The 25,448-nt window shown below is 41.6% G+C and overlaps 1 protein-coding gene across 1 annotated transcript in view; it reads right to left on the reverse strand.

Moving 5' to 3' along the window:
- The window catches only part of LOC112068075 (WD repeat-containing protein 43), a 55,641-nt gene extending 31,696 nt beyond the window's left edge, over positions 1–23,945 (reverse strand). Inside the window, exons 1-10 of the mRNA XM_024135085.2 lie at positions 23,693–23,945; positions 22,359–22,493; positions 21,206–21,327; positions 20,428–20,548; positions 13,556–13,674; positions 9,612–9,714; positions 9,179–9,243; positions 3,518–3,677; positions 1,361–1,447; positions 516–638 (exon numbers count right to left, since the gene is read on the reverse strand). Of these exons, the coding sequence (XP_023990853.1) occupies positions 516–638; positions 1,361–1,447; positions 3,518–3,677; positions 9,179–9,243; positions 9,612–9,714; positions 13,556–13,674; positions 20,428–20,548; positions 21,206–21,327; positions 22,359–22,493; positions 23,693–23,899 (1,242 nt within the window). The 5' untranslated portion in view covers positions 23,900–23,945. The remainder of the gene's footprint in view (positions 1–515; positions 639–1,360; positions 1,448–3,517; positions 3,678–9,178; positions 9,244–9,611; positions 9,715–13,555; positions 13,675–20,427; positions 20,549–21,205; positions 21,328–22,358; positions 22,494–23,692) is intronic.
- Between the last annotated feature and the right edge of the window lie 1,503 nt (positions 23,946–25,448).

The raw sequence follows: 25,448 nt of genomic DNA on the forward strand, positions 1-25,448 counted from the left end.
CTCCTTAAGCAGCATACTTTGCCTATACCTGCTGTTTATAGTATTTTAGTTTGTATTGACATTTTTTTTTTAAATGTATGCGAGTTACTCACAATTCAGCACGTTGATGGCATTTGTACAATGTTCAGTAAAAAATAAACAATTATCTCCTTATTCTACCATCTTCTCTAACAGGTCTGCCCCCAGAACTAATTTGAGCATCTGGGGCAGCAGGTTGCCGAGTGGTTAGAGCGTTGGGCCAGTAACCGAAAGGTTGCTAGATCGAATCCCCGGGCTGACAAGGTAAAAGTCTGTCGTTCTGCACTTTAACAAGGCAGTTAACCCACTGTTCCTAGGCTGTCATTGTAAATAAGAATTTGTTCTTAACTGACTTACCTAGTTAAATAAAGGGTCAAATAAAATCTGACAACTAAACAAAATTCATGTGCTGGGTTTCCAAGACAAATCTTAAAAATAAAGGTTTTTATTGCAAATCGCCAACAGAGTTGAGGGGTAGGTTGACAAGGTCAACATACCTCTTTGGTGCCTGTGCCCTTTTTCCTCTTCTCGGATCCCAAACCTGCTTTGACCGGCGCTTGGTGACCGGGAAGACCAGGGACAAGAGCTTTGCTCTTGGCGTTCACGACTGGGGTTTTCACCTGAAAGACAAGAGCATGTATACTGAACAAAAATACACAGCTCAACACTCAAATTAAGATTTTACTGACTTACAATTAATTTAGGGAAATCAGTCAATTTGAAATAAATGTATTAGAGCACTAATCTATGGACTTCACATGACTGGGAATATTTGTCAAATACCTGATAAAAATAGCTAGGTTGTGGATTAGAAAAATCAGCCAGTATCTATTGTGATAATTTCTCACGGAAGCCCTGTGCATTCAAATTGCAATTGGTAAAATGCAATTGTGTTCGTTGTCTGTAGCTTATGCCTTGCCCATTCCATAACCCCACCACCACAATGGGAAACTCAGCAAACTGCTCGCCCACACGACGCCATACACGTGATCTGGTTGTGAAGCTGGTTCGACGTACTGTCAAATTCTCTAATAAGATGTTGGAGGCGGCTTATGGTAGAGAAATTAACAATAAATTCTGTGGAAAGAGGTCTGGTGGATATTCCTGCAGTCAGCATGCCAGTTGCACGCTCCCTTAACTTCAGACTTCTGTGGCATTGTGAATAAACTGCACATTTTAAAGAGGCCTATTGTCCCAAGCACAAGATGCACTTGTGTAATGATCATGCAGTTTAGCTGGATTATCATGAAACAAACACTTCACATGTTGCGTTGATACCAGAAACGAGCCCATGCCATTTAGAACAGAGTAAAAGGCCAAAATGGCATCCGCAGGGCATTACCTTGGAAACAGTGGTTTCCATGGCGAGGGTGAGAGTGGTGTGGACATCGCGGGTTAGGCAGACGTGTCTCTCCGCTGTGTTCACATCCTATATGGGGGACAAGGGAAGGGACAAAATGTCAGTAACTGTATAATCATGTGTTTTTTTTTTATTTATATATACAGTGCATTCGGCAGGTATTCAGACACCTACTTTTTCCACAGTTAAATTATAGCCTTATTCTAAAAGGGATTATAGTTTTTTTTCTCAATCTACACAATACCCCATAATGACAGTGAACAGGTTTGGATTATTTTTAAATGTTAAGGAAATATCACATTTACATTAGTATTCAGACCCTTTACTTAGTACTTTGAAGCACTTTTGGCTACGATTACAGCCTCGAGTCCTCTTGGGTATGCTGCTACAAGCTTGGCACATCTGTATTTGGGGAGTTTCTCCCATTGTCTGCAGATCCTCAAGCTCTGTCAAGTTGGATGGGGAGCGCTGCGGCACAGCTATTTTCAGGTCTCTCCCGAGATGTTCGATCGGGTTCAAGTCCTGGCACTGGCTGGGCCACTCAATTACATTCAGAGACTTGTCCCGAAGCCTCCTGCGTTGGTTTGACTGTGTGCTTAGAGTCGTTGTCCGGTTGGAATGTGAACCTTCACCCCAGCCAGAGGTCCTGAGCACACTGGAGCAAGTTCTCAAGGATCTCTACGTCCTTTTCTCCGTTCATGGTTTCCTCGATTCAGACAAGTCTCCCAGTATCTGCCACTGAAAAACATCCCCACAGCATGCTGCCACTGAAAAACATCCCCACAGCATGCTGCCACCACGCTTCACCGTAGGGATGATGCTAGATTTCCTCCAGATGTGACGCTTGGCATTCAGGACAAACAAAGAGTTTAATCTTGGTTTCATCAGACCAGAGAATGTTTCTCATGGTCCGACTGTCTTTAGATACCCTTTGGCAAACTCCAAGTGGGCTGTCATGTTCCTTTTGCTGAGGAGTGGCTTTCATCTGGGCACTCTACCATAAAGGCCTGATTGGTAGAGTGCTGCAGAGATGGTTGTCCTTCTGGAAGGTTCTCCCATCTCCACAGAGGAACTCTAGAGCTCTGTCAGTGACCATCAGGTTCTTTGTGACCTGACCGAGGCCCTTCTCCCCCGATTGCTCAGTTTGGCTGGGCGGCCAGTTCCCGGAAGGGTCTTGGTGGTTCCAATCTTCTTCCATTTAAGAATGGAGGCCACTGTGTTCTTGGGGACCTTCAATGCTGCAGAAATGTTTTGGTACCCTTCCAAATCTGTGCCTCGACACAATTCTGTCTTGGAGCTCTATGGACGATTCCTTCGACATGGCTTGGTGTTTGCTCTAAAATGCACTGTCAACTGTGGGACCTTATATAGACAGGTGTGTGCCTTTCCAAATCATGTCCAATCAATTACATTTACCACAGGTGGACTCCAATCAAGTTGTGGAAACATCTCAAGGATGATCAATGGAATCAGGATGCATCAGAGCACAATCTCGAGTCTCATAGCAGAGGGTTTGAATACTTATGTAAATAAGGTATCTTTTTTTTGTATTTAAAATGTGCGTAGAATTATTTTTTTTAAATACCCATTTTAGAATAAGGCTGAAATGTAACAAAATGTAGAAAGTTTCAATGTGTCTGAATACTTTCCGAATGCACTGAACAAATAAAATGTAGAATTTTATTTTCTGTGCTATAAATCATTTCTTGACTGGGTGAGGCGCAGGACAGCATGTGCCCTTACCAAGAGAGCATGGTGTCTGATTAGCTGACAGATTAACACAGGTAACATGTTTGCTGAATATTCCGTCATAGTGGTCGCGAATCATCGATGTCCATATTTTCTTTAGCATTCTATTTTTTTCTAAATGTTCACATTTTCTAACAGGGTAGAAAGTATAGTGCTCTGCTGAAACCAACGCAAAAACCAAAGTGAGACCTGTACATTGACAAACCCCGGCACATGACATTCAAGTCAGGAATATTGCTCGCCTATTATCAGCCTAGACTTAAAGGATTGAGCCTTTATGAATTTTTTATTAGCTACCCGCACTACAACCTTGAGCTGTAAACTTCCACTTGACAGGTTACAGTTGCGTGTTGGAGTAGACACTATTTAATTGAACTGTGCACCACTCACCAATCTCTCTATGATGGGCTGCAGGTAGCTGCCATAGGCAAGCAGGAGGCTGAGTGTGTCCGCAGTGAGGGCCGCGGCCAAGAGGGGAACGGGCACGGGGTTGTCCTCAAGCCCAGACATCTGGACTGTACAGGAGGGGGACAGCGGCTTCTTACAAGGCCTACAGAAAAGTAAAGGTGGAGAAGGGCATTTCAAATAAACAGGGTCTTTTAAGTAGGGCACTCCGTAACAAACCCGTGGGCAACAGAAAAACATGGTTTCTTATTGGACCGGTTCAGATAAGCCCCTCCCCTTTCATGCCTACCGAACACAACCTAGGTTATCGGAAGTGTACCCGTGTTTTCCCACTAGCCAGCTTTACAGTCGATTACAGAAATCGTTTTCAACCGGGTACCTTTTCCACATAAATTAAGTCTGTCGAGCCCTCTCCAGCTAGAATGAACATGCATATTCTAGAGATCTATCGAGAGGAAAGGCGCATGTCAGTCACGAAGTGTGGGCTAACATGGAAACACTGTTGGTTTGACAGTCTACCGTCTAAACCACCTCTCGGTAAGAGTGTGCGCTGTTGCATTTTAATTTCTTTACACTGGTCCTCCCAAGTGGCAAACCAGGTTCTAAGGCTCATAGCTCTCTGGCGATTCTTTGGCCAGCCATTGTTTCGGAGGACACCCGGCTCTTGACCGTCGCCTCTCCCGTGTCCATATGAGGGTTGCAGCAATGGGACATGACTAACAATTGGATATCAGGAAATAACATTGAAACAATCTTTACCCTGGAGAGAGCATTGAGTTGCACGTCCATTTATACCGTTAATGAATTTACACGTCAGATGTCAAAATCCACTCAGCCTATTGTTTCCTGGCACATTAATGTATTTTCTATCGTGTGCAGGGTCCGACATTAACGACGGCCTACGGAAAGTAAAATCACAGGTCTGGAACGTGTCTCAAATGATATACTTTTGAAACAAATGAACGCAACTGTAAAGAATAATGACTTGCATAGCTAAATTACACTACACAGCTTTTTAATATAATGAACAAAATATGCACAATTTCAGAAGATTTTACTGAGTTATATGGACTAAGGAAATCAGTCAATTAAAATACATTCATTAGGCCCTAATGGATTTCACATGACTGGGAATACAGATATCTGATGGTCACAGATAGGGCTGTTACGGTGACCGTATTACAACCGGCAGTCACAATTCATGACCGCAGTCAAAATCCACATGACCGTTTAGTAAGTTCTTGCTGCTGATGGTCATTAGTAGCATACCGAACTTACAAACTTCCTCATACGCAGGACTCGATTGTTCGTCTAAACACTGACATCAATCCAAAAAAAAATAAAAAATCAAACACTTCATGAGAGCTGCGCAACTTTCCTATAGACTATGCAATTGCGTGAGGAAACAGAGTGATGGCCTCTAGAAAGCTGAAGGGATCTTTTAATATACAGTTGTGGCCAAAAGTTGAGTGATAAATATTAATTTTCATAGTATGCTGCCTGATTTTGTATGATGGCAATTTCCATATACTCCAGAATGTTATGAAGAGTGATCAGATGAATTACAATTAATTGCAAAGTTCCTCTTTGCCATGCAAATGAACTGAATCCCCAAAAAACATTCACCGCATTTCAGCCCTGCCACAAAAGGACTAGGTGACATGTCAGTGATTCGCTCGTTAACACAGGTGTGAGTGTTGACAAGTACAAGGCTGGAGATCACTCTGTCATGCTGATTGAGTTTGAATAACAGACTGGAAGCTTCAAAATGAGGGTGGTGCTTGGAATCATTGTTCTTCTTCTGTCAATCATGGTTAACTGCAAGGAAACACGTGTCGTCATCATTGCTTTGCACAAAAAGGGTTTCACAGGCAAGGATATTGCCTGAAAGATTGCACCTAAATCAACAATTTTGCAGATCATCAACAACTTCAAGGAGAGCAGTTCAAACGATGTGAAGGCTTCAGGGCGCCCAAGAAAGTCCAGCAATCGCCAGAACCTTGTCCTAAAGTTGATACAGCTGCGGGATCAGGGCACCACCAGCGCAGAGCTTGCTCAGGAATGGCAGCAGGCAGGTGTGAGTGCATCTGCACGCACAGTGAGGCAGACACTGAGAGGATGGCCTGGTGTCAAGAAGGGTAGCAAAGAAGCCACTTCTCTCCTGGATAAACATCAGGGACAGACTGATATTCTGCAAAAGGTACAGGGATTGGACTGCTGAGGACTGGGGTAAAGACATTTCCTCTGATGAATCCCCTTTCCGATTGTTTGGGGCATCCGGGAAAAAAGCTTGTCCAGAGAAGACAAGGTGAGCGCTACCATCAGTCCTGTGTCATGCCAACAGTAAAGCATCCTGAGACCATTCATGTGTGGGGTTGCTTCTCCGCCAAGGGAATTGGCTCACTCACAATTTTGCCTTCGAACACAGCCATGAATAAAGAATGGTCCCAACATATCCTCGGAGAGCAACTTCTCCCAACCGTCCAGGAACAGTTTGGTGATGAACAATGCCTTTTCCAGCATGATAGTTATCACTTTTGCCTTATGGCAAGGTGCGCCAAGTGGCTCGGGGAACAAAGCATCAATATTTTGGGTCCATGGCCAGGAAACTCCCCAGACCTTAATCCCATTGAGAATTTGTGGTCAATCCTCAAGAGACGAGTGGACAAACAAAATCCCACAAATTCTGACAAATTCCAAGCATTGATCATGTAAGAATGGGCTGCCATCAGTCAGGATGTGGCCGAGAAGTTAATTGACAGCATGCCAGGGAGGACTGCAGAGGTCTTGAAAAAGAACGGTCAACACTGCAAATATTGACTCTTTGCATCAACTTCATGTAATTGTCAATAAAAGCCTTTGACACTTATGAAACGCTTGTAATTATACTTCACAACATCTATAGTAACATCTGACAAATGTCTAAAGACACTGAAGCAGCAAATTAATATTTGTGTCCTTCTCAAAACCTTTGGCCACGACTGTAGACCCTGCCACATACGTCTCGTGTCTGAGCCGTTGAACTGCAACTCCACTTCTCCGTACAAACTTTTTGACTGTTGGATTGCCTTACGGCGGGAATAGCTACACTGTACAGGAGTTGCAGCGACGAGACAAGACTAACTACCAATTGGATAACACGAAATTGGGGAGAAAAAAAAGCTACATATTTATTATACTACAATAAGTGTCTCCCTCAATCTACACACAATACCTCAGAATGAGAAAGAGAAAACAGGTTGACATTTTTGCTAATTTTTTACAAATTACAAAAATATATACTTATGTATCAGCCCCTTTGCTATGAGATTCAAAATTGAGCTAAGGTCCATCCCGTTTCCATTGATCATCCATGAGATGTTTCTGCAAATTGACCTGTGGTAAATCCAATTGATTGAACATGATTTGGAAAGGCACACACCACACCCGTCTACATAAGGTCCCACAGTTGACAGTGCAAGTCAGAGCAAAAACTAAGCCATGAGGTCGAAGGAATCGTCCGTAGAGCTCCGAGACAGGATTGTGTTGTGCCACAGATCTGGGGAAGGGTACCAAAACAGTCCTTCAGCATTGAAGGTATCCAAGAGTCGCCATTATTAAAATGAAAATACTTCGGAACCACCAAGACTTCTGAGAGCTGGCCACTCGGCCAAACTGAGCAATCATGGGAGAAGGGCCTTGGTGAGGGAGGCGACCAAAAACCCAATGGTCACATTGACAGCGTTCCTCTGGAGGTGGGAGAACATTCCAGAATGACAACCAGCTCTGCAGAACTCCACCAATCAGGCCTTTATGGTAGTGGCCATACAGAAGCTACTCTTCAGTAAAGTATTTATGTTAAAAACATCCTAAAGATTGATTCTATACATCGTTTGACATGTTTCTACGGACTGTTAACGGAACTTTTTGGACTTTGTCCGTACTTTCCGCTGGACTTGCACGCGCGTCGTGAGTTTAGATTGTGTACTGAACGCGCGAACAACAAGGAGGAATTTGGACATAAATGAACATTATCGAGCAAAAACAAACATTTATTGTGGAACTGGGATTCGTGGGAGTGCATTCTGATGAAGATCAAAGGTAAGTGAATATTTAGAATGCTATATCTGACTTATGTCGACTCCAACATTGCGGATATCTCGTCGGGTTGATTTGTCGTCTGAGCGCCGTACTCAGATTGCATGGTTTGCTTTTTCCGCAAAGTTTTTTTGAAATCTGACACAGCGGTTGCATTAAGGAGAAGTGGATCTAAAATTCAATGTGTAACACTTGTATTTTCCTCAACATTTATGATGACTATTTCTGTAAATTGACGTGGCTCTGCAAAATCACCAGATGTTTTGGAACTACTGAATGTAACGCGCCAATGTAAACTGAGGTTTTTGGATATAAATATGACCTTTACCGAACAAAACATACATGTATTGGGGAACATGAAGTCCTATGAGTGTCATCTGATGAAGATCATCAAAGGTTAACGATTCATTTGATCTATATTTCTGCTTTTTGTGACTCCTCTCTTTGGCTGGAAAAATGGCTGTTTTTCTGTGAATAGGCACTCACCTAACAATCGTTTGGTTTGCTTTCGTCGTAAAGCCTTTATGAAATCGGACACTGTGGCTGGATTTACAACAAGTTCATCTTTAAAATGGTGTAAAATACATGTATGTTTGAGGAATTTTAATTATGGGATTTCCGTTTTGAATTTGGCGCCCTGCAGTTTCACTGCCTGTTGACGAGGTGAGACGCGGGCCGTTACCGTCATAACATGAGCACACGCTTGTCTGATTTAAAAAAAATCTCGGTGTGCGATGTCTTCCCAGCAGCAAACACTTGCAAACTCAAACATTGAAAAACAACCTAGCATGTGAACAGAACAATGTAACTGGCCAGGAAACAAGATCATGTCACGAAAAGCCTTCGTCAATTCAACCAACTTCACCATGTGAGATTTGGACATTTGCTCTGTAACCACCCGCCAACATGGCTGGCGAAATATACATTCTTAGCCACCAATGACTAAATCTACCCACATTTGTAGGGTGTTAATTTCCAACCCTGGTTGCTAGTTGAAAATACCAATCTAACAATAGAATGTACCAGAGGCCAACAAAATAAAGCTTGTTCGGATAACATTTGGGGAATCTGGCTGGCTACTTTTTCTATTTGGCTGGCTACTCCATGTGTTTGTGGAAAACACTGGTTTACCATGTAATAATGTGTACCAGCACTATAATTAGAGTAAATAAAATATCAGTTGTCAGTGCTATATAACAATCTAACTACTACACTTACTATGCCGTCTAACTACCATGTAACAGTTTTCTGGCCAATTGATGCCAAATGATTTTCTTCACCCTACTATGAACATCACTTCATTCCTGAAATTGGCAATTGTCATACTACTATACGTCTGTGCCCATAGCAGGAACCAGCCTTGCCCTTATTGAACATTCTCTTTCCCTGCCAGATACTGTATAAGACTGCCATTTAAGTACTCCGCCTTGCCCAGTGACATGGGAAAGGTGTGTTGGTATTGACTGCTAAGTGGCTGTAAATTAATGAGGATATGATCCTTGTTGTGCTAGAGGAATAAGAAGAGTCCACCTTGCAGTGACAGGAAGGGAGAAGGTTTTAGAGACTAACCCGTTCAGAAAGTGCTCAAAGAGATGAAGCTGCCCATCCTTACACACAACCGCCAGCCTCACCGCCTAGAAGGAGAAGGAGAAACAGCATTAGGCATGTGTCAGAGGTCCAGTCCCAAATCAGCCACAAGGGTGCAAGGCAAACCACAACCTTGCCTTAGACCCCAAATGCACACCCAGTTTCTAAGGAATATCTTGAACCAAGGTAGGCAATTATCAGTGAATAAAGATCGGTCAACAAACCCTTTATTATTTTAGAGGACACGCTCCATCCCCTCAGATCTCAATCTCACGGCCATTAGCTCAGGGCAGTGTGGTAAGAAGGGAGTAGACGAAGATTGAGAGAGCAGGGTGGAGAGTGAGCGAGAGATGAAGATAACCTTCCACAGCCAGTGCTCCTGGGTCCTTCACTGGGGGACGTTTGGTTAACTCACCTCTTCCTTGCTGTTGGAAGTGAAGAGGTCAATGTGCTTGGGGTCATCCGTCAGGGTGAAGGACACCACCGAGTTCTTGTCATTGCCGTCCTCCTGGACTTGCCTGAGGGGTGGATAGACAGACATGAAGATGAAGCGCACACACCAGACCAAAGACGAGCCACTTGGCTTTGCTTTGTTCATTTGTAAACTTAACTTCTTCGGGGTAGGGGGCAGCATTTTCACTTTTGGATAAATAGCATGCCAAAATTCAACTGCCTGCTACTCATCCCCAGAATATAAGATATGCATATTATTAGTAGATTTGGATAGAAAACACTCTGAAGTTTAAAACTGTTTGAATCATGTCTGAGTATAACAGAACTTATTTGGCAGGCGAAACCCCGAGGACAAACTATTCAGATTTTTTCTTTTTAGGTCAATGTCTTTTCTTAGAGACACCAGATTTCTAAGGGTTATGTTTGCAGTTCCTACCGCTTCCACTGGATGTCACCAGTCTTTGGAAATTGGTTGAGGTTTTTCCTTTGTGTAATGAAGAAGTACGGTCATCTTAAATGAGGGTCACTTGAAATAAATTGAGGGACATTACCAGAAAAGTTCTTTTTGTATTGAACACAGATCATCCCGTCTTCAATTTGATCGATTATTAACGTTTAAAAATACCTAACGTTGTATTACAAAAGTAGTTTGAAATGTTTTGGCAAAGTTAAGAGGTAATTTGAAATATTTCTAGTGACGTTGCGCAAATTGGAAGCTGTTTTTTTCTGAATCAAACGTGCCAAATAAATGGACAATTTGGATATATATGGACGGAATTACTCGAACAAACAGACCATTTGTGATGTTTATGGGACATATTGGAGTGCCAACAAAAGAATCTCGTCAAAAGCATGATTTATATTTTATTTCTGCGTTATTTGTCGTGCCTGCAGGGTTGAAATATGCTACACTTTGTTTACTGTTGTGCTATCATCAGATAATAGCATCTTATGCTTTTGTCGAAACCCCTTTTTGAAATCTGACATGTTGGCTGGATTCACAACGAGTGTAGCTTTAATTTGGTATCTTACATGTGTGATTTAATGAAAGTTTGATTTTATATAATTTTTTGAATTTGGAGCTCTACATTTTCCCTGGCTATTGGCCAAGTGGGACGCTACCGTCAGAGAGGTTAAATTGTTTTTTTGACCCTCAATCTACACAAAATAATCCATAATGACAAAGTGAATACCAGTTTAAGGTCAAAATAAATAACAGAAATACCTTATCTACATAAGTATTCACACCCTTTGCTATGAGACTTGATGTTTTATTTATTCCCCCCCCCCCCCCCCCGTTATTTTATCAGGTAAGTTGACTGAGAACACATTCTCATTTACATCAACAACCTGGGGAATAGTTACAGGGGAGAGGGGGATGAAAGAGCCAATTGTAAACTGGGGATTATTAGGTGACCGTGATGGTTTGAGGGCCAGATTGGGAATTTAGCCAGGACACCGGGGTTAACACCCCTACATTGGGATACTTTAGACCAGAGTTAAGAGTGCCTCCTACTGGCCCTCCAACACCACTTCCAGCAGCATCTGGTCTCCCATCCAGGGACTGACCAGAACCAACCCTGCTTAGCTTCAGAAGCAAGCCAGCAGTGGTATGCAGGGTGGTATGCTGTGGCTAACTTCTTCCATATTGAGCTCATCCTTTCCATTGATCATCCTTGAGATGTTTCAACAACTTCATTACAGTCCACATGTGGTAAATTCAATTGGACAGGATTGTGTCAAGACACAGATCTAGGGAAGGGTACCAAAACATTTCTGCAGCATCAAAGGTCCCCAAGAACACATTGGCCTCAATCATTCTTCAAATGGAAGAAGTTTGACTCTTCCTAGAGGTAGGCCGCCCAGCCAAACTGAGCACCCGATGGTCACCAACAAAGCACCAGAATTCCTCCGAGGAAATGGGAGAACCTTGCAGAAGGACAACCATTTCTGCAGCACTCCGCCAATCAGGCCTTTAAGGTAGTGGCCAGACGCAAGCCTCTGCTCAGTCAAAGGCACATGACCGCCCGCCTGGAGTTTGCCGAAAGGCGCCTAAAGGACTCTGACCATGAGAAACAAGATTCTCTGGTCTGATGAAACCAAGATTGAGCTCTTCGCCCTGAAAGCCAAGCGTCACGAAACCTGTCACCATCCCTACAATGAAGCACGGTATGTTGTAGGGATGTTTTGAACAAAGATGAACAGAGTCAAGTAAAGAGAGATCCTTGATGAAAACTTGCTCCATAGTGCTCAGGACCACGGACTGGGGGGGGTCAAGGTTCACCTTCAAACAGGACAACAACCCTAAGCACACAGCCAGGACAACGCAGGAGTGGCTTCGGGACAAGTCTCTGAATGTCCTTGAGTGGCCCAGCCAGAGACCAGACACAAACCCGATCAACCATCTCTGGAGACCTGAAAACAGCTGCACAGCGACGCTCCCCATCCAACCTGAAAGAGCTTTCAAGGATCTGCAGAGAATGGGAGAAACTCCCCAAATACAGGCGCGCCAAGCTTGTAGCGGCATACCCAAGCGGACTCGAGGCTGTAATCGCTGCCAAAAGTGCTTCAACAAAGTACTGAGTAAAGTGTCTGAAAACTTGTGAAAACTGAAAACTTGTGATGTTATATTAAAAAAATTATAATAGGAAACATTTCTAAAAACCTATCTTGCTTTGTCATTATGAGTTAAGTGTGTAGATTGATGAGGGCGGGGGAACTATTTAATTGTTTTTAGAATAAGGCTGGTAACAAAGGTAACAAAATGTGGGAAAAGTCTAAGGGTCTGAATACTTTCGAATGCACTGTATAGGCTACTAGATTCACCGTAAATGACGTGCACGGCTCAGTTCCGCTAGTGCTTCATCTCAATGATACTCAAAGCTGACTAACAGTACTCGTTTTAAAAACTGTCCTCCCAACAATTATACTGAACAAAAATATAAATACCACACTTAGCAAAAGTGTTGTGAGTTACAGTACAATCAGTCAATTGAAGTAAATTCATTAGGCCCCAATCCACAGATTTCACATGACAGGGCAGGGGTGCAGTTATGGGTGGAAAGGGACGCAAGAGTGAGAGCCAGCAGCGCAACAGGGACAATTGTCATTGCAGGAAGCAGGTAAACACATTAATGCAGACAAAAAAATTGCTTTAAAAGCCAACAATCTGCAGGAACATTGTGAAGCCTAAACACTGACATAAGCCAAATTGCTTCCGAAATAGGGCAATGTCTTTGTAGGTCATTTTCACTTCATCAACCCAGCTGTAGTTAGTGTTGTCTATCGAACTGTATAGGCCACCTTGTTCTCTCCTCTGGCAACGGCCTGACTCACTGGCACACACACTTGACGTAAACAGAGGCGCACACGTCAATAGCTCTAACATCTTGAAAGTATTATTTGACGTTACATTTTGTCGATTTTTTTTGCCGCAGAAGCAACAATTAAGATGAGGCACAATATAATGGAAGCACTAATCATCTCCGCCGCATGTTTAAAGACCTTTGGAAAAGAAATAAAGTCCTCTAAATCAGAGATTAACAGACTTTTAAGGACCTGCAGATTTACACATTGGGAGCACTTTGATACAGATAGTTTTTTCTAAGTCCCTTACAAAGCATGCCTGTAACCCAATGCACTGCTTTTCAAATCTTTTGGGACAAATGTGAGCATATTCAAAAAATAGCGATTAATCTCGATTAAATACAGAAAGTATTTATTCGAAAGTCAAACAATTATTTGTGACTAATTATTTGTATTCTTTATAGAATGAGGCTGTCGAGACAAATGACAGGTTTCTTTTACAAAGGAGCTCCTTCAAACAAGTCACTTCAAATCACATGCAACACAATACAACCCGTGTATAATAGATCTGAGAGAAGCATTATGGCGGTCCGTTCTCACCACACGCTGATGAGTCTGTCGTGGGCCGCCCCGGACAGGAAGTAAAGGCCATTGCTGTCCGGGGGACGCGTGGTGGCGAAGCGCAGGTTCGTCACAGCTGTGGAGTGACCTGTGAACTTCTGATGAAAACAAGTGGGAGTTAGACATCAAGTTAACTTCTTAGCGCTAGGTCAGATTTTTTTTATTTCTTAAAATATTGTTCCCAAGGTAAACGGACATTTTCTCTGGCCCAGATCGTAGAATATGCATATAATTTACAGATTAGGATAGAAAACATTCCAAAGTTTCCAAAACTGTCGAAATACTGTCTGTGGGTATAACAAAACGTATTCTGCAGACGAAAACCTGAGAAAATATAACACGGAAGCCATTTTTTTTATTTTTTTCCTGGGCCGTCTTTCTTCCATTTAAAGGGGTATCAACCAGATTCCTTTTCCAATGGCTTCCTCAGGCTGTGACCAGACTTAAGACATAATTTTTCAAAATAAAAGCCTGAAACTAATGCGGTTTTTCAAAAGTAGTCAGGTGTCCTCCAAATAGTTCCTGCACTCTAGGAGCTGTCCATTTTCCTTTTGTCTCTTAACCTTTCTGATCCACCCATCCCGGTATAATTGTCATCAGCAACGATGAATAGCATAGCGCCACAGTCAAATAAAATTACAAAAAAAATATTCATATTCATGAAATCACAAGTGCAATATTGCAAAACACAGCTTAGCCTTTTGTTAATCCACCTGTCTCGGATTTTGAAATTATGGTTTACAGCGAAAGCAATACAAGCGTTTGATTAAGTTATCGATCACTCGACAAAACATTAAGTACACTTAGCATCAGGTAACTTGGTCACGAAAATCAGAAAAGCAATCAAATTCATTGTTTACCTTTGATGATCTTTGGATGTTTTCACTCACGAGACTCCCAGTTAGACAACAAATGTTCCTTTTGTTCCATAAAGATTATTTTTATATCCAAACACCTCCGTTCGTTTGGCGTGTTATCCTCAGAAATCCACAGGAAAAGCGGTCACGACAACGCAGACGGAAATTCCAAATAATATCCATAATGTCCACAGAAACATGTCAAATGTTTTTATAATCAATCCTCAGGTTGTTTTTCAAATATATATTCGATAATATATCAACCGGGAGTGTTGGTTTTTCAATAGGACTGGGAGAAACAATGGCTGCCTTTCTCTGTTGCGCAGAACTCAGAGCCCCCACCTATCCACTTACGCAATGTGATCGTTCTCACTAATTTCTCAAAATAAAAGCCTGAAACTATGTCTAAAGACTGTTGACACCTTAGGGAAGCCATAGAAAAAGGAATCTGGTTGATATCCCTTTAAATGAATGATAGGCATGCATAAGAACAGAGGTTTCAAAAAAAGAGGCACTTTTTTGGGACAGTTTTGGAAAGTGTTTCTATCCTAATCTGACTATTATATGCATATTCTAGTTTCGGGGGCTGAGAAATAGGCAGCTTCAAATGGGTAATTTTTTTTATCCAAAAACGATAATACTTAAGTTAATGAATAGGTTAAGGTCCGGTTGAAATATAATCGATTATGTTTGTTAAAAACAACCTGAGGGTTGATTATAAAAAACATTTGACATGTTTCTACGACCATTACGGATACTTTTTGGAATTTGTCGAATGGAACAAGGCTTTGGTTTTCTGAACATAACGCGCAACCCAAATGGCGTTTCTTTGTGATAAAAGTAATATTTATCGAACAAAAAGAACATTTGTTGTGTTACGGAGTCTCGTGAGTGCAAACACCCGAAGATTATCTAAGCGATTAATGTTATTGCTTTTCTGACTTTCGTGACCATGCTAATTTGGGGCTAGCCGTTATAGCATTGATTGCTACACTCACAAAAGCTTGGATTTCTTTCGCCGTAAAGTATATTTTCAAAATCTGACACGATAGGTGGATTAACAACAAGCTACGCTGTGTTTTGGTATATTTCACTTGTGATTGCATGATTATAAATATTTTTTGCATTTGGCGCCCTGCAATTCTAGCGGTTGTTTAGGAAAATGATCCCGTAAAAGGGATCCGTAGCACAGAGAAGGGGGAGGTTTGAATAATTTCCTCCTCTGAGGTAATCACTGATCTGGATCGTGTTCATTAGGACACAACAGAAAATGATCTGCAACAAAGAGGCTTTCTTATTGGCCAAGTACTACCTCTGCGTTTCTGTTTTGTTACCTACTGAACGCGACCCAAATCTGACACTGCTGGAACAGTACTAGAGTGGTAACACTCCCACATAGAAAGATATTCTGCTTGATGGGCCTATAGCATGAACCAGCCTTTTTCCTCCCTGAATAGAGATGAATATGGACTTCTTCCCTCTGCCCGTGTCAGATATAAGTGCCATAAGAGGACACAGTCTTAACCAGTGACTGGGGGAGAGGGGGGGCTGTGCCAGACAATTTGTCGACCAATCGGTAGGTTGAAATTTGAAAACATTTATTTTTCCATATATAGACAACCTGTTTTAATAAAATCATTAATATGTAGACTACTGAGGTTGTATGATGCGTTAAGCACTGCAATTAAAAATGACAAATTACTCAAGGAGCCAGAGACCAATATAACTTAACCAGAAGAGGAAAAAACCTGTTCCCGACCCGAACCTCCTCCCGCTGCTGGTCTTAGCACACTGTCATTACGCTCCTGAAGTTGCAGGTAATTGGCTATTGCACTTCCTAAGGCTTCCACTAGATGTTAACAGTCTTTAGAACCTTGTTTCAGGCTTCTACTGTGAAGGAGAGAATAAGAGCTGATTGAGTAAGAGGTCTGGCAGAATGCCATGAGCTCAGTCAGGTGTGCGCCCGAGAGAGGTAGCTGCTTTCCTTTTCCTTTCTAAAGTCAAAGGAATTCTCTGGTTGAAACAGTGAAGATTTATGTTAAAAACATCCTAAAGACTGATTCTATACATCGTTTGACATGTTTCTACAAACTGTAATGGAATATATATATATATTTTTTTTTTACTTTGTCTAGCCTGCACCTTGTGAATTTGGATTTGTGAACTAAACTAACAAAAAGGAGGTATATCAACAAATGGACGTTATCGAACAAAACAAACATTTATTGTGGAACTGGGATTCTTGGGAGTGCATTCTGATGAAGATCAAAGGTAAGTGAATATTTATAAATGTTATTTCTGACTTCTGTTGACTCCACAACATGGCGTATATCTGTATGGCTTGTTTTGGTGCCTGAACGCTCTACTCAGATTATAGCATGGTGTGCTTTTTCCATAAAGTATTTTTGAAATCTGACACAGCGGTTGCATTAAGGAGAAGTTTATCTAAAGTTCCATGTATAATACTTGTATCTTTTATCAATGTTTATTATGAGTATTTCTGTAAATTGATGTGGCTCTCTGCAAAATCACCGGATGTTTCGGAGGCAAAACATTACTGAACATAACGCGCCAATGTAAACTGATATTTTTGGATATAAATATGAACTTTATCCAACAAAACATACATGTATTGTGTAACATGAAGTCCTATGAGTGTCATCTGAAGGTTAGTGATTAATTTTATCTCTTTCTGCTTTTTGTGACTCCTCTTTGGCTGAAAAAATGGCTGTTTTTCTGTGACTTGGCACTGACCTAACATAATCGCATGGTATGCTTTCGTCGTAAAGCCTTTTTGAAATCGGACAATGTGGTGGGATTAACAAGTTTCCTTAAAATGGTGTATAATACTTCTATGTTTGAGGAATTTTAATTATGAGATTTCTGTTTGAATTTGGCGCCCTGCACTTTCACTGGCTGTTGTCAAGTCGATCCCGTTAACGGGATTTCAGCCATAAGAAGTTAATCAATTCTAAATTAAAATGATACTTTTATATATTTGTAACTATTGCCATTTAGTAAAAATAGCCCACATAAAGGGCAACAAATAACATTGCAGTCTGCAGGTAAAAAAAATATCCAGACAAAAATAAATAACCTACAAATCACATTGCCTACACATGGCCTGTCTGCAGGGACCTTGAAACATTGTTTTTGCACAAGGGATAAGTAATCAGGTAAGCCTATTTTGACATTTCCACCGGATCAGAGTGAATTTTTTCCCCCCTTTCAAGCGGAGTGATTATCAAAAGGGAGTGTGTCACAGCATCATCGACTGAGCTTGTTGTCATTGCAGGCAATCTCAACGCTGTGCGTTACAGGGAAGACATCCTCCTCCCTCATGTGGTACCCTTCCTGCAGGCTCATCCTGACATGACAATGCCACCAGCCATACTGCTCATTCTGTGTGTGATTTCCTGCAAGACAGGAAGGTCAGTGTTCTGCCATGGAAGCGAAGAGCCCAAATCTCAATCTCATTGAGCACGCCTGGGACCTGTTGGATCGGAGTGTGAGGGCTAGGGCCATTGCCCCCAGAAATGTCCTGGAACTTGCAGGTGCCATGGAAGACTAGGGTAACATCTCACAGTAAGAACTGGCAAATCTGGTGCAGTCATACTGCAGTACTTAAAGCAGCTGGTGGCCACACCAGATAGTGACTTACTTTTGATTTTGAACCACCCATTTGTTCAGGGACACATGGAACTTGTTCAGTTGTTGAATCTTATGTTCATACAAATATTTACACGTTTGCTGAAAACAGTTGACAGTGAGGATGTTTTTTTTTTGCCGAGTTCATACACACACACAACCTTATTTACACAACCATACAGACCCTTTTCTCTGAAACTCAAAATTGAGCTCAGGTGCATCCTGTTTCCATTGATCATCCTTGAGATGTTTCTACAACTTGATCGGAGTCCACCGGTGGTAAATTGAATTGATTGGACATGATTTTGAAAGGCACACAACTGTCTATATAAGGTCTCACAGTTGACGGTGCATGTCAGAGCAAAAACCAAGCCATGAGGTTTAAGGAATCGTCCGTACATCTCCGAGACAGGATTGTGTCAAAACAGATCTGGGCAAGGGCACCATTAATTTATTCTTCAGCATTGAAGGTCCCCAAGAACAGTGGCCTCCATTCTTACACCGAAGAAGTTTGGAACCACCAAGACTTTTCCAAGAGCTGGCCGCCCAGGCAAACTGCGCAATCGGGGGAGAAGGGCCTCGGTCAGAAAGGTGACCAAGAACCCGATGGTCCAGAGTTCCTTTGTGGAGATGGGAGAACCTTCCAGAAGGACAACCATCTCTGCAGCACTCTACCAATCAGGCCTTTATGGTAGAGTGCCCAGATGAAAGCCACTCCTCAGCAAAAGGAACATGACAGCCCACTTGGAGTTTGCCAAAGGGTATCTAAAGACAGTCGGACCATGAGAAACATTCTCTGGTCTGATGAAACCAAGATTAAACTCTTTGTTTGTCCTGAATGCCAAGCGTCACATCTGGAGGAAATCTAGCATCATCCCTACGGTGACGCGTGGTGGCAGCATGCTGTGGGGATGTTTTTCAGTGGCAGATACTGGGAGACTAGTCAGGATCGAGAGAAAGATGAACGGAGCAAAGTACAGAAATCCTTGATGAAAACCTGCTAAGTAGCACTCAGGACTTCAGACAGGGGGCGAAGGTCCACCTTCCAACAACCCTAAGCACACAGGATAGACAAAGCAGGAGGCTTCAGGACTTGTCAATGAATGTCCTTGAGTGGCCTTGCCAGAGCCTGGACTTGAACCCGATCGAACATCTCTGGAGACCTGAAAATAGCTGTGCAGCGACACTCCCCATCCAACCTGACAGAGCTTGAGTGGATCTGCAGAAGAGAATGGAAGAAACTCCCAAATACAGGTGTGCCAAGATTGTAGTCATACCCAAGCAGACTAGAGGCTGTAACCACTGCCAAAGTACTGAGTAACGGGTCTGAAAACATTTGTACATTTGAATATTTTTTTTATACAGTGATCCCTCGCCACTTCGCGGTTCACTTATCGCGGATTCGCTATTTCGCGGATTTTCATAATGCATTTTTTTTTTTGGTGCATTGTGCTCTGCATTCTRATTCGCTAAAAACTCACTCCCGCTTCTTGTATCAAAACATGCTACGAATTGTGCTATCATTTTGTCGTCTCGTGCAGTTATGTGTACGTACATAAAACAGCTTGGCAAATTTACATTAAGTTGGCCAAATTATCTTGTAATTTCGAACATCTCCTAAACCCATAATGTCGACGAAACGGCCTGGACCGACAAAAGCACCTGCGGATGGGCCCAAACGGCGGAAGATGCTACCTATCTCAGATAAAGTTAAACTTCTGGACATGCTAAGGGAAGGTAAAAGCTATGCAGCCGTTGCTCGCCATTACGGAATCAATGAATCTTCCGTTCRTTACATAAAGAAGGAGGAAAAAAACATAAGGAYGACAGCAGCAGTCAATTTTTAATACGAATGCAAAAAGGGTTGTAACTGTCCGCAACAAGACCATGGTACGGATGGAGACGGCATTAGCTCGGCCTACACGTGAGTCACTGTATTTGTTTACATGTAATAGTTGCTAATTGTAAAAAAAAAAAAAAAAAAGGTTTTCTATTTCGCGGATTTCACTTATCGCGGGTCATTTTCGGAACGTAACCCCCGCGATAAACGAGGGATTACTGTATATCTTTTTTTTTTTTTACATTTGCAAAAATGCCTAAGCCCGTTTTTCCTTTGTCATTATGCGGTATTGTATGTAGACTGACGGGGAAAAAACAATTATCCATTTTTGAAGGACGTAACAAAATGTGAATCAAATCTAGGTGTTTGAATACTGTCCAAATGCGCTGTAAATTAACTAAAAGGTGAGGATAGGACCCTTGGTGTGTCAGTTCCCCTGGATAGTAGCATGATGAATTCATGTGAATGTAGGCCATGTCACTGCTGGACAGGTCCCACTAACTTACCCGGTACACCTCCTTGGTCTTGAGGTCCCACATCTTGATGGTCTGTCCCGCTGAGAGCAGCAGTTTGCCATCAGGACTCACACACAGACTGGTCACTGACGCACGGTCCGCCTTCCACTTACTGTTGAGAAAAGTGACAATTAATGAGTCTTCCATAAAATAAGACATTCCTACCACCATATTGTTTATTGAAGAGAGTGGGGGAGAGAAAATATAGGATTGGAGTGTCAATGGGCAGTGGGACAGGTTTTAACCAACACGTGTATACATGTGTGCTGGGGGGCGGCGGCAATTACAGCTACACCACCCAACACAAAGGTTAACTAAATTCTAAATCACCAAGTGCATTGATACAGATGCACAATGTAACTATTTTTCCTGATGCTTTGATTCCTCTGGGACATTTGCCTTTGTAAGCAGTCTGTTACCCACTGTTCTATACCCTACACCAAGTTCCACCTGACCTAACCAGGTCAAATAGCCTTTGAGTGGCTAGACCATCGTTTTTCTATTTCTCCTGGATATCGAAATTTACACAAATTAGAATTACCAGGTTGACACACCATAACAAATTTCAAATGCACTTTGATTGTGAATGTAGTCGCGCATTAACTAACTGATACCTACAGCAAGAGAAACCTGTGGTGGAGGACAGACCTTTAAACTCCTAAAAAGGTGTTGCTGCTAAGCCATAGACTATCGCAGAGAAATACCTTCTGAATTTAGACCACTGTTTAAGTGACTGATTTCTACAAACACGGAAAGGGAAGGTACCCACCAGCGGGTCTTGCTTGTCTGCAGGTCCCACTCTACGATGTATGAGTCGTCTGAGCCGCTGTAGAGCAGGCCGTCCTCGGGGTGCCACTCAACACAGTTCACTCCGCCATTGTGACCTCCATCCTGGGAAGAGCAGAGGTCAAATATGAGCTTTAACGTGAGAGAACATTTCACTCCAAGGAAATTATTCATACGGTTCAGTTTGGATAAAAACATAGTATCAGACATGTCAATAATAATTATATATTACCTGAGATGCAAGGTTGATGACAAAAAAGTAATTGTGAAATTACAAAAACAATCCCAATACTGGAACTGAACGCATCATACAGGGATGATTTCTATTTTCAAAGTTAAGGGCTGACAAGCAAAACAATTTGGGACCGTGTCAACAATGGACAAATACTAAGAGTTTTTGCTTGGAATTTTCCTTAAAGTCGTTCTCAGCTCGATTATCTTGGGCCAAGTTAACCTCCCCATTCATGTAAGAAGGTTATGACCATCATGCTTTTAGGGAAAAGGATGATTTTGTACATGTATTAAACTGCAAGTGTGACCAATTCCAGTCCCCATGCTTTGTAGATGCGGGGTCCTCCCCGGGATAATTGATATGTTGAAGGACTGAGAAGCTAAGTTCCGGTGACTTAGACATTCTACTCATGTTTTAACAAATAAAAGGATGCGGACACCATCTAAAATATAACTTCGACCTCCAAAAATGGGCCCAATAACTAACTATTCAAATGTTTAGCTTATTTTAAACATATTGGAAAAAGCATGGGCTATTTCAGGGGTATTCAACTCTTAACCTACAAGGTCAGGAGCCTGTTGGTTCTGTCCTACCGAATAATTAATTGCACAGAGCTGACGTCCCAGGTCTAAATCAGTCCCTGATTTTAAGGGAACAATTAAATTGTTGCCGATCTACACTGATCTAAAAAATAACCTCAAATGCATTTCATGGAAATCCATCGCAGTGACAGAACTTTAACCCGTGACTTGTCACTGCAGTCTATAATACATATTTTTTAAAGTACCATGTCTAACCACAAAGTCAACCATTTAGTTGCATTGGGCAAGCAACATTCATCTGAATATGATTTTTTGTACTTCACAAATTGTCAACGAAAGTTGTGCTACATCCCAGTCCTTACCAGTGTGCAGTGCAGTGCCCCCTTCACTGCGCTGTAAATGATAATGCTGCCCGCCACCGTTCCCAGAGCCAACAGATCCGCCAACTCCTCCACATGCCCTGCCTCTGATTTCCTCTTCTTCCTCCGAGGTCCCTCCTGAAGTAAAAGAATACAGTTTTAGTTTTTTTTATCAACTTTGACACAGGACTTCAGTTTTCCTCTTCTGTTTTGAAGGCCTCATCTATGGGTGGTCTGAATTTCCATAGTGTTGCAGTTTAAACCTGCCATTGACAAGAATCTGAAATAATGAGACTAGACTACAACATCAAAAGCATCTGCTAAATCACAAAAGTATATTGTTATCAAAGACTTACGGTCACAAATCACACAATGTCACATGTGGACAATAGGCTAGCATCTAGGTACACTTTTAGATTTAAAAACGTATCCTACCTAGAACTACAATGGGTTATTTGGTTCTTTCTGGTTCCAGAAACACTTCACCAAATAACTAGTTGGGTTTAAAGGTTCAATAACGAACCAAAAAGGGTTTTCCTACAGGTTGTTCTTAGAGTTTGTGACAATTTAAGACTAGGAACATTGGCCGTGGAATGCTGATTTGGGGGTACAATGCACTTTGTCATACTTAGTTAGGTAAATTGTCGGTGAGTAAGTCACAACGTTAGTTGGCTAGGAAAATGTCAATCAAATGTATTTATAGAGCCATTTACAAGTGGAGGAGTCAAACTAATTTAGTAAAACTCAATGCTATTAAAATAATTAAGTTATTCGTATATTGTTCTGTGTTACGGTTAACTTGTGCAAAGTAAACCATTGAGGTAGTAAAAATAAGGATTTGGAAATGTGAATCTGCGTCATTTACGATGAATAGCTAACTAGAGGAGCTAACCTAGCTAGGTACAGTTACCCTTTACGGTTCGCTAAGGAGATAGCTAGCTACTTTTAACGTGTTCGTATTTGAAATAAACTCATTATTACTGGTTGTCACCAAACGCATTCGTTTTACTGAAAAGTCCCTTTTTGGTAAGAATCATGACACCTTCAAAAAGAGATTTGTGGCAAATTTTTGGGGCGACCACCATGTGCGAAAAACATGTGCGTCCTGCAGGACAGTTGCTGTAACTAACTTTAGCTCGTTGCTAACGAAGCTAACTTGGTAATTACTTTGCTACGCAGTCCGCATAACATAATGGTAAACGACTAAAGATGATACTTCACCACAAGTATACATCGAATATAGTAAATATTTTCATACAGACATTTGATTTAGTTATTAGAAAGTTATTTCCTTGCAGGCTCACCCGGGCCTATGGCTATGCCTCCCCCACACATACCTTGGAGATTCGGCATGGTCCCCAAACTATGCAGGTACAAGTGGCACTCAAATGGGCTGAAGGCACGTATTCTTGATGAAGTATTTTACTATCTGTGTTCCATATACGGAGTCTGCCATCTTGGGCAAATGAAGCTAGGTATTGGCGTGATTTTGGCGAGAAAACGCAGGGTAGACACAACGAAGAATTGTATCCATCGTTCGCCATTATTGAAGCAATGCGTGCATCTGCGTTATTTGCCAAGAACCACGTGTTATCATCGACCGAGCAGGCGCGTTGGCGCATCAGTTTCATTGGTTACTGTGAGATAATTGGGGCGTGGTTAAAATTATAGAAATATAATGAATACAACGGCATTGGAACCACTAACCATGGCAATTTCACTGGTAAACTCATGGGTACGTTCTCAATGGCTGCCTGGTAATGTAGAATGTTAATTCAATTGATGCTAACTGACGTGGCTCATGCAATGGAATGTATTTTTTGTAACGGCAATTGAGTTAATTCAACAAATCAAATTACAGGTTGATGGGTATACTTCCTGCTTTTAGTTCTATGATTTTACTTCCTGCGTTGCTTCTATGGGTACACTCGCAAATAGTCGCAAGTCCACCCACGTCTTCCCTTTTCCCAACGCAGTTAAGCCAAAATCACGCTTGTTGTACAACGCTTTGAGCGCTCACCAAGTCCGGAAGTGAAATACCACGTAGCGCGAAATGTCAGTCAATGAATAAAATTTGCCCTTATATTTCAAAATATAATAACATAATGTCGTGGACAGAGCTAGCCATTAACGTCCCTTAACGATTAAAGACAGATTCAATGGCTGTTGCATAGCGTATTCGACTGAATGATTAGCTAATAAATATTTGACAAATTATGAAGAATAAGCACATGTTTTTACCTGATAAGACTACTAATGATAACGTTACCAGCTCGGTATTTTAAGTTAAGTAGCCTATGTTAACTGACCTTCAATTGAGGGAATTCAGCAGAGTTCTGAAACATTTATAAAACTTATTTTAACTCTGAAAATAAATCCAATGGCAAATGTTACCAAACATGATAATAATAGACCTGCATTCCGGTCGGCAGCTAATTGTTAAATTACACTTTCCATCCTTACCTTGGAAGGCCACTGTCTCTGCGCTGATGCCTGTGAGTGAGCCAACGCTAGCTAACCAATGGGAGTGTAGTATAACCGCACTCTGAATAGCTTAACTGCGTTGGGGGGGAAAAGACAGTCCACCGATTATGCCATTATTGACTTGGGACATACTTTTTATTATATTTCTTTGGTTAGAATCTAAATTATGAAAAATAGGCTGAGATGTGTTCAATGCGGAAGAATAGTGTTCAAAGTCAACTTTTAATTGTACTTTTTTATTTTTTTATTAACAACAAATCAATACAGGAAGTACATGTGGGAACACAAGTACAGTTGAAGTCGGAAGTTTACATACACCTTAACCAAATAAATTTTAACTCAGTTTCACAATTTGACATTTTATCCTAGTAAAAATTGTCTTAGTTCAGTTAGGATCACCACTTTATTGTAAGAATGTGAAGTCTCAGAATAGAGAATTATTTCAGCTTTTATTTCTTTCATCACATTCCCAGTGGGTTAGAAGTTTACATACACTCAATTAGTATTTGGTAGCATTGCCTTTAAATTGTTTAACTTGGGTCAAACGTTTCAGATAGCCTTCCACAAGCTTCCCACAATAAGTTTGGTGAATTTTGGCCCATTCCTCCT

This window comes from Salvelinus sp. IW2-2015, unplaced genomic scaffold, assembly GCF_002910315.2.
Source record: "Salvelinus sp. IW2-2015 unplaced genomic scaffold, ASM291031v2 Un_scaffold83, whole genome shotgun sequence".
NCBI classification, from domain to species: domain Eukaryota; kingdom Metazoa; phylum Chordata; class Actinopteri; order Salmoniformes; family Salmonidae; genus Salvelinus; species Salvelinus sp. IW2-2015.